Genomic DNA, 10,187 nt, shown 5'->3' with positions numbered 1-10,187 from the left:
CTGGACATGTGACACACCTGTCCTCACAAAGACTGAAGACTACTGAGAAGTATGTGTCAGACCTGCCCGCTGACTTCAGCAGCCGCTCGGCTAACTTCAGCCGCTCGCTGCAGTGTGTTTGTAACTACAGACTGGATCATCAACAGGACCAGTAAGAGTGGACGACACCAGGCGCCTGTCAGCTGACTTTAGACTGTAAGTTCTGTCATGTTTGATGTTGTTTTACTGTTTATTCAGTGGTGTTAGCATGTTGTTCATGTCGCTCCTCCCAGTCTGTGGGACTGATGTTGTCATAATGTTGTGATGATTTCATGGTACAAGTGAAGCTAACTGAAGCTAAAAACATAGTGAACAGTGCTGACTCAGGCCTGTGGGAGCTGACCAATCACAGCGGGCTGGGCTGTCAGGGAGGCAGGCCTTAAAGAGACAGGTGCTTACACAGACGGATGGTGAAGCCCAGAGTACATGAAGATGTGTGTGTGACTCAGCTGACCATAAATCAATCAATCAGTCATGAGACGTGAAGCGTTCCTCCTCCTCCTCCCTGTTGTTCTGATGTTGTTCTGATGTACAAACAGGAAGTGGCTGCTGTAGTCCACCGGTCACTTTGATACCTGAACCACTGAATCTGTAGATTGATCAGATAATTGAGAAGTAAAAAGTTCAATACTTAATTGATCTGCAGTGAAGTAGACGGTGGTGTGTGTGTGTGTGTGTGTGTGTTAGTAGTGAGCCCTCTGATGTTTGAGTCTTCTGATACAAACACTGATCCCAGATCAGACACATCGGACTGATTGATCTTAGAAAGAGTCGTGTCCCAACAACTTTCAGGCTACCTACTCAATAATAATCTCCTGGAACCTTTTCAGTCAGCGTTCAGAGCCTGTCACTCCACCCAAACCGCCCTTACTAAAGTGGTAAATGACATTCTACTAACCTTAGACTCTAACTCGACCTCAGTGCTCATGTTACTGGATCTCAGCGCTGCATTTGATACTATAGATCATGGCATACTGTCAGACAGACTTGAAAGTCAATTTGGCATCTCTGGCCTGACAGCCTGGCTAAAATCGTACCTGTCAGAAAGAACACAATGTGTTTCCTACAATGGTACGTCATCAATTTTTACTGCTGTGAAGTATGGAGTTCCCCAGGGCTCTGTTCTAGGACCTTTGCTCTTCTTTATGTATTTCACCTCTCGGCCAAATGATTCGGAGCTATGGAATACATTTCCACTGCTATGTGGACGACACTCAGCTGTATGTGCCCTTAAAAGCTGATGACAAATCTCAAATCACGAAGCTAGAGACCTGCCTATATGCAGTGAAGAAGTGGATGTCAGAAAACTTCCTGCTCCTAAATTCGGAAAAAACTGAGATGCTGGTCATCGCCCCCGCCAGACAGAGACACCATGTTGACCAGGTGACCGTAACTCTCGACAACTGCGTTATTTCTCAAAGCACAACCGTCAAGAATCTGTGTTACTTTTGATTCTACATTCTCCTTTGATCAGCACATCAAAGAAATTACCAAGATCGCCTTCTACCACCTGCGTAATATAGCTAAAATTAGCTCCTTCCTGTCCACTGAGGACGCAGAGATCCTGATTCATGCCTTTGTTTCGTCTAGGCTGGATTACTGCAATGCCTTATTTTCAGGTCTTCCACGTGAGAGCACCAAAAGTCTTCAGATGGTTCAGAATGCTGCAGCCAGAGTCTTAACACGTACAAGAAAGTTTGATCATATTACACCAATCCTAGCATCTCTGCACTGGCTCCCAGTACATCTAAGATCAGACTTTAAGGTGCTGCTGATGACATACAAAACTGTACACTGCCCCGTCGTACATGTCAGATCTCATTAAACCAGATATTCCAACTGGGGCATTATACTCTCAAACTTCAGGGCTCCTGCTGGTTCCCATGATCAAGAAGAAGTCAGCTGGCTGCAGGGCTTTTTCCTATCGGGCTCCTTTCCTCTGGAATAACCTCCCAGCTGACCTCAGACCAGCTGGCTCTGTTGACGCCTTTAAATCTAAACTCAAAACTCACTTCTTCGATTTAGCCTTTAATTAGCCCTGATATCAACTGTAAGCTTCTCAGTGGGTCAGTGTCAGTCTCAATGAGTTCCTATAGTACTAGAGTTACACTGTGCTGCCGACAAGAAACAATCTGTTTATTCTGATAAATACTGCATTTCTCTAACCTTTGTTTTGTTTTCTGTTCCCACAAGCTGCAAGCTGTGTCACTCTCTATAGCTTCTCCTCCTCCTCCTCTTCTCTCTCCTCCTCCCCCTCCTCCTCCTCTCTCTCCTCCTTCTCTTTCTCCTCTTCTCTCTCCCCCTCCTCCTCCTCCTCTTCCTCCTCTTCTCTTTCTCCTCTTCTCTCTCCCCCTCCTCCTCCTCCTCTCTCTCCTCCTCCTTCTCTTTCTCCTCCTCCCCTCTTTCTTTCAGGCTCCCTTCTGATGGACCACGGCCCCCTGGGACCATCTACTGTTTCCGGGCTCCTGCTGCCTTGAAACACGGACTGATCTGGATGGTCACAGCCCGGGCTCTGCTGGATCATTGCTCTCCTCTGCTTCACTATCTCCTCATATCTATATTTCTGTTAACCTTGATCCCTCTCTCTGTCTATGACTAATGATCTTGTGTGTCCTGCCCTCTTCCAGGTCATCATGGTGGACAGGAGGTCTGTCTGGCTCGGGCTCCACTTGGTGATGCCTCGTCCTGCTCGGTCGTCTCCTGGATCAGCTCACTTTACATAACTTGTATCAGATTTTCTGTTGATGTCACTTGTAAACTGTGAATTGTTGCTCTTTTCTGTACACGTAACATCTATTGCATGTCTGTCCGTCCTGGAGGAGGGATCCCTCCTCTGTGGCTCTTCATCAGGTTTACTTCCATTGTTTTTTTTACCCTGTTAAAAGGTTTTTTTTTCCATCAACATGTGAAGTTTTTCCTCACTGGAATCGAGGGTCTAAGGACAGAGGATGTTGTTCACTGTACAGAGTGTAAAGCCCACTGAGGCAATGTGATTGTGATTTTGAGCTATATAAATAGAATTGATTTGATTTGATTGATCCCAGATCAGACACATCGGACTGATTGATCACAGTTGAGACTCATTTCTCCAAAATACCTAAAGACACTTTCTGTGTGTTTTATGTTATTGTTGTTAATATTAGAACACAATATGTTTTAATGTCGGTTCTGTGACATCACAGCCACTGTACAAACTACAGTTTAACTTATCAGTTAGTTTTTTTTGTATTTTATCATCGACATTTACTGTTTTTTTTATGTTTTTGATCTCATATCTTTTTCTGAATTCTGACTTGAATCTCAGGATTCAAAGAAAATAAAACTCTAACAGATAAATGTGACAGATCTACTGTTGAGGTGTGATGACAGAGATGTGAACAGTTTATTGATTACAGATAACAGAGACAGTAAAAATGACACATGGATGAAAACGAGCTCCAAAAACAACAAGCCTGTTTATTTTCTCCACACATGAAGCTTCAAATGACAAAAGCTTTAACTGTTTTCTGTGAATCAGAAGAAACGTCACCGTCCTCGTGTTTAACACTGATAAAACCAATCACAGCTGATCAAAAACCAATCACAGCTGATCAGGAGGAAATGAAGAAAGAAAAACATGTTTAAGACCAACAGAATTGTCCTCTTGTGGACAGGATGTAAAGTAAAAGCCCTCCTGTATATTCACATCAGTACAGCAGGTCTGTGGGACGACCTGCATTAAAGTGCACACTGGGGCAGGAGGGGGTGCGGGGGGGGGGGGGGGGGGGGGGAGGAGGGGGTGGGGGGCAGGAGGGGGGGGAGGGGGTGCGGGGGAGGAGGGGGGGCAGGAGGGGGTGGGGGGGGGCAGGAGGGGCAGGAGGGGGTGCGGGGGAGGAGGGGGTGCGGGGGAGGAGGGGATGGGGGGGGCAGGAGGTGGTGGGGGGGAGGAGGGGGTGGGGGGGCAGGAGGGGGGGCAGCTTTAAGGAGGACACCAGGGCGTCCTCGTGTGGACATTAGCTTATGTTAGCACTCGTCATTATTCTAGCACATTGTCAAAGTGGCTCAGTCATTTATTACTAGTGTTGATGCAAACATCATCATCATCATCATCATCATCATCATCATCATCGGGTCTGACAGCAGCTTCACACTGTGAGCAACAGGATCAATAAGTCATTGGTTTTCTTTCTTTATCAATAAAGTGTTGGAGTGTGTTTCAGATTACAATAAATAATATTTCATATGTTCAGAGTTGTTGTTTTAAACTGTGAACAGAGCTGGCTAACTGTTTCCCCCTGCTTCCAGTCTTTATGCTAAGCTAAGCTAATCACCTCCAGGCTTCAGCTCCATGTGTATCAATGAAAGTGAAATCAGAAATGGATCAATACGTTTGATTAAATTCAAACTGACTTTATTCACTTTAATCATTTATTCATGTATTCACTCCACTACTTTTAAGTAATAACTTTAGTTACTAGTTACTTTGCAGCTTCACAGTGTTCAGTGTTGATTGGCTGTTATTGATGATCAGGTGTAATCAATCAGACAGTTTAGGGAGGGTCCTGCCCGAGAGCCCAAGTAGTTAAAAAAGTAATTTTAAATTAATTGATTTTATCTTCAATAAGACAAAAAAGATTCTGATGAAAAATAAAGTCTGATTATCTGATAATCAATCAGATAATCTGACTTGATAATCTGATTATTTGATAATCTGATCATCTAAACCTACGTCATCATTACTTTAGACACAAACATTTGAATATTGTGGGGGTTGTTGTTTTCTTTGTATTTGCTCAGTTAGTTCCAGTGATGGAACCTTTCCTCACTTGTTAATCTTTAAGATGAATCGGTTCACTGAACGAGACTAACCACTGTGAGGCCTCAGTTCTCATTTAAAGAACATCAAAACCCAAAGACCTTTTCTGATCCTCAACTGTTGTTGATTTTAAACTGTCTTAACATCCTAGCGTTAGCCTGCTAACATGCTGAGAGCTGAAGGACTCTGGTTTGTGACCAGCAGGTGGCGTTAGATTAATAAATAATTCATCAGAGTTAAAAGCAGCTGATTTTAGTCTGACAACTGAAAAACCTCAGATAATCTCTATAAAGACAATTTAGTGTGAAACTGTTTCTGGATCATTAACCTGATCCCACTCTGAGCTCATTGATTAACAACATGAAGAATGAAACAGATCAGTTTGTTTAAAACTTCAGACTTTCGATCGTTAAAACGCTCACAGTGTGAAGACTGAATGAAACGTTCAAACCTGGTGAACAGCCACGAAAAGCATAAAACACATGATGATACTGAAGCTCAGGCTCAGCCGGCACTGGTCCTGCTCAGGCTCAGCCGGCCCTGCTCAGGCTCAGCCGGCACTGCTCAGGCTTCAGCCCGTCCACTGCTCGAGGCTCATCTGGGGCCCTGCTCAGGCGCAGCCGGCACTGCTCAGCTCAGGCCGGTCACTGCTCAGGCTCAGCCGGCACTGGCTCATGTCTCAGCGCCCCTGCTCAGGCTCAGCCGGCCCTGCTCAGGCTCAGCCGGCACTGCTCAGGCTCAGCTGGCACTGCTCAGGCTCAGCTGGCCCTGCTCAGGCTCAGCTGGTCCTGCTCAGGCTCAGCCGGCACTGCTCAGGCTCAGCCGGCACTGCTCAGGCTCAGCCGGCCCTGCTCAGGCTCAGCTGGCACTGCTCAGGCTCAGCCGGCCCTGCTGAGGCTCAGCCGGCACTGCTCAGGCTCAGCTGGCACTGCTCAGGCTCAGCTGTCCGTCTCTATAATTGTCTGCTTCGATTGCACACGTGACCAGTTTCAGGTGAAGGCATCAGTTAATCATTCAGACATGTTGGCACTGAGAGAGGAGCAGTGGAACAAAGTAAAGATGGAGAGCTGATATATAGATATTTAGATATACAGATATATAATATTACATTCGTCGTCCTCGTCAGATGGAACTAATACAGAATGGTGCTCGCAGCGTCGGGAGGAAACAAACTAAACAACTAAAGATGACCAGAGCGGGCAGCTCAGGAGGACAGAGGGCCGACGGGGGGAACTGACCCGGTAACAAAGGCATCCGTAACACGCCGTCACTCCCCCGACACCTCCCTCCTCACCCTCCTCACCCTCCTCACCCTCCTCTGAGCCCGTCACGGGAGTCCACCAATAAACTCTTGGCACTTTTGGACATGATAACGCTTGAACAAATGAAAACGGCTGTCTTCCTCCAGATTCCTTCACTGTGTTGTCGTGCTCTTCGTCCGCAGAGCTCCGATCACGCTCTGGATGTTTTCTTCAGGAACCTGCAGAACACACAACGGTTCAGTACCCAACAGGCCCGGAAATAACTCTCACTGTCATCATGCATCAGTCGCTCGGTCTAAAACATCATTAAGCATCTAAATTCAATGTCCTACAGCACAAAGTGACGTCATCAAAAGGCAGGAACTTTATTATGATGTCAGACTGGTGGTGAGTCGACAGGTCTTACCAGTGCGTGGTCAAACTTGAAGGTACTAATGTAATAAGCTGGAATGTCAGCAGTTGCCAGAGGTTCTGATATCTGGGCCACGATGCCGCATTCGTCTGCAGACAGAAAACACATCATGAGCTGCTTCGTCTTAGACTGTCACATTCACACAGCCGGCTGTCAGCCTCACACTGCTGTGACGTATGAACAGGCTACCTGGAGGAGCTGTATGTGTCAACACAACCATGGTGTCGTTTGACCCGGACTTTACCCGCCAGCCCCCCGGTCCTGAGTCCAGGTGAGCTCGTGTGAACAGAACACAATCCTGGGCACGCAGGTGGTCGAGTGGTTAGAGCGCATGCCATAAAACGCAGCCGACCCCGGTTCGATTCCGGCCGGAGGTCCTTTGCTGCATGTCACCTCCCCCTCTTTCTCCCATGTTTCCTCTCTGTCTACTGCTAATAAAGGTGTCTATGCCACAAAAAAATCTTTAAAAAAAAGAACACAATCCTGGAGTGAATTCACAGCGAGCGAGTAGGAGCACCAGAAAGATTCAAATGTCCCAGGATGGAAAGGGTTTTTGAAGAAGATGTGGTTGAAATGGAGTGATGAAGACATTCCACAGTGACCTCTGATGTCATATCCTGCCCCCTGCAGGCCCCGCCCCTCGCTCAAACACACGGGGCATCTCCAACACGTGTGAACACGTCTGACACGGACAGCCTCAATCATGAACATCTGATCTGATTCTCTGGATTCTGTCCAGACTTCATGTGTCAAAGAGGCTCAAATGAGCTTTACCACAAATCAAACTCACCGAATCCTAAAGGTTGTCCTCCAATACGAACCATTTTCCAAAGTTCACCTGAAGCGCTGGTGAAGAGGACGTTGTTTGGAAACCTGGAAGAGAACAGAGTTATTAAACCTCAGAGTAAAGAAAGCAGAACGTGAGTACTGAGGTAACAAGTGATCTTTAAATGATTGTTTTCATCAGAAATGCTCCTTTAGCCTCGTGCTGAGTGACAGCTGAGTCTCAGAGCTAACCAGCCTGTGATGCTAACCGTAGCGTAGAAGCTAACACCTGTTATCTGTAGTCTCAAAGACAAATGGCTGGTTAGCTGGTTAGCTAATTAGCTTGCTGGCCTGCAGACAGACATCTACAGCGCTCTTCTCTCTGTGGAGCTTGTTGTGTTGGTTCTAACTGGTTCTGGGCCCAGAACTCTCTGTTGGTAGCTGGATGAGCAGTGTACAGGTGGACGGCGCCATCCTGTCACCACAAACATTAAATGTAATTAACACAGCAGATTCAATTAAATGTAACAAATTACATTTCTGTTGGACTGTTTCAATGATAAATGATATATTTTTTTAGTTTTTTCGGACCTTTAATTGTTTCACCTGTCGGTCCGTCTCTGGACTCTAAAGCTCTGGTTGGTTTTGCTGGTTTTGCTCCAGAACACCTGTCACAGGTAACAGACTAACTGTTAACCAGTGAGAAGAGGAGGAGCAGAGAGAAATGGTGACCTGTTCCTTTAAAGGTGCTGCCCTACCAGCTGCTGCCAACAAACACCTTTAGAACCAGTATTTATATTAGACCTGACTGAGACGTGTCACTGATGATGAATCAATGAGGTGAGCTGCAGCTGCAGAGGGAGACGTTAACACATCAGACAACACGAGCAGAGCACCGCCGCTGCTGCTGCTGCTGCTGCTGCTTCACCTCTGAGTGGTCTGCTCGTCCATCACCAGAGAGATGTAGCCTTCGATCAGGGAGAAGGAGAAGAAGCGGATGTGAGTCGAGTCGTCGCTGGACGCTGCAGAATCCTTGGACCTGAAACAAACCGCAGACAGAGTCACTCTGCTGATCTCAGTCCTGTGACGCTGCCACCGTCAGTCACATCAGTCCAAAGAAGAGTCATTCAGAGTATTTTCATCTTTGATCAGCTCATCCAGTGAACCAGAATCATGTTCTGATCTGTGGCAGAATATCATGATGTCACAGTGACCTCTGTTGTTTTAATGTGGTTTGGCTTCTGGATGAAGGTCGTCAGTCATCCGGGTCGTGATAATTCTGAATGATGGAACTACGATACAGAACTGAGAGTTAACATATGACTGGACCTTTGACCTCCAACTTTTAGTCAGTTCATCCTTCAGCCCAAAAGAACATAATTAGATTTTTTATATCATGTTCACAAGAATGTGATGGACGGCCCTAAAACATGACGCCACAGGTCACGGCCGTCATAGGTGCAAAAAACTGTCACCAGAGAGTCCAACGTGTCCAACAGGACGGCTTCACATTCTCTCTGTTGTCCAAAACTCAGACTTTACTTTCAGTCCAATAACAGAACCGACTCATCCTGTCAGCTCTGCTACAGAGGAGAGCGTCTGCCAGGTAACGGCTAACCTTGAGATTCCACCAGATGTGTGTCTGCCGCGCCAGCGGAGCTGATGGTTTCACTTTAGTCTCTGTGTTCACTTCCAGCAGGTCCGCTGTGTATCTGCTCCGTCCAGCTCCAGCAGTCCAGAGCTGGACGGAGCAGATACGCAGGACTTCTATTTCTGGCGGATGCCGGAGCACGACGCAGCAATTCAGCTGAATTTAGCACCGAGCAGACAGGAAGTCAAGCCCCGAAACAGCAATATAACATCTGGTTACTTTTCAAAATAAAACCCTCTCTGTGGCCAGCCATTATGTGATTATTGTGGGAACTCCTCGGTCTCATGACGCCAGCTGTCGACAATACTGGTACTGGTGGACTCAAAATGCAACCGGTGGGGGTCGCTGGACGGCGGAGCAAAACCGGATCAGAGCCGTAACGCAGCGGACACGTATCTGGTGGAACATCGTGGTAACAGCTGATGACTGAAGCGTACAATACATAAAGGAGCAGTCTGTAGACTTCAGAGATGCTCTGTGTGGATGTTGTGTGGTCGAGTCTAACAGTAGAACAGAGTAGAAGTGTGTGAGACTGGATTAAATCTGAGGTGACACCATGTAACAGAACGGTTTGAACAGTTATTGTGGGTTCAATCCTTCTATTGATCAGCCCGTGACACGTGATGTAGTGACACGTCATGTGATGACACGTCATGTGATGACACGTCATGTGGTGACACGTTATGTGGTGACACGTCATGTGATGACACGTCATGTGGTGACACGTCATGTGATGACACGTCATGTGGTGACACGTCATGTGGTGACACGTCATGTGATGACACGTGATGTAGTGACACGTCATGTGATGACACGTCATGTGGTGACACGTCATGTGGTGACACGTCATGTGATGACCCTCCAGACCCCCGTCCTCACCCTCCAGAGTAGAACATGACGTCCATGAGCAGCGTGGCCACAGAGGGCAGCGTGTCCGGGTCCAGACTGGTCACACAGAACATGTTACTGGGGCTGGACAGCGGGTGGATGATGGGCCGAGGCACTGCAACACAGAGCACACACAGACAACACACAGACAACACACAGACAACACACAGACAACACACACAGAGCACACACAGACAACACACAGACAACACACAGAGCACACACAGACAACACACAGACAACACACAGAGCACACACAGACAACACACAGACAACACACAGACAACACACAGAACGACACCACAGGACAACACACAGACAACACACAGAGCACACACAGACAACACACAGACACACACAGACAACACACGACAA

At 47.0% G+C, this 10,187-nt stretch overlaps 1 protein-coding gene across 1 annotated transcript in view; it reads right to left on the bottom strand.

The window, feature by feature from the left end:
- Positions 1-5,526: 5,526 nt before the first annotated feature.
- castor2 (cytosolic arginine sensor for mTORC1 subunit 2) overlaps positions 5,527-10,187 on the bottom strand; it is a 6,643-nt gene continuing 1,982 nt past the window's right edge. The window contains exons 2-6 of the mRNA XM_030437549.1: positions 9,804-10,031; positions 8,202-8,312; positions 7,299-7,381; positions 6,503-6,597; positions 5,527-6,314 (exon numbers count right to left, since the gene is read on the bottom strand). Coding sequence (XP_030293409.1) covers positions 6,249-6,314; positions 6,503-6,597; positions 7,299-7,381; positions 8,202-8,312; positions 9,804-10,031 — 583 coding nt within the window. The 3' untranslated portion in view covers positions 5,527-6,248. The remainder of the gene's footprint in view (positions 6,315-6,502; positions 6,598-7,298; positions 7,382-8,201; positions 8,313-9,803; positions 10,032-10,187) is intronic.

This window comes from Sparus aurata, chromosome 13 (assembly GCF_900880675.1).
Source record: "Sparus aurata chromosome 13, fSpaAur1.1, whole genome shotgun sequence".
Classification (NCBI taxonomy): Eukaryota; Metazoa; Chordata; class Actinopteri; order Spariformes; family Sparidae; genus Sparus; species Sparus aurata.
The sequence above is the reverse complement of the archived record's forward strand: the minus strand, read 5'-3'. Positions and strand labels throughout refer to the sequence as shown.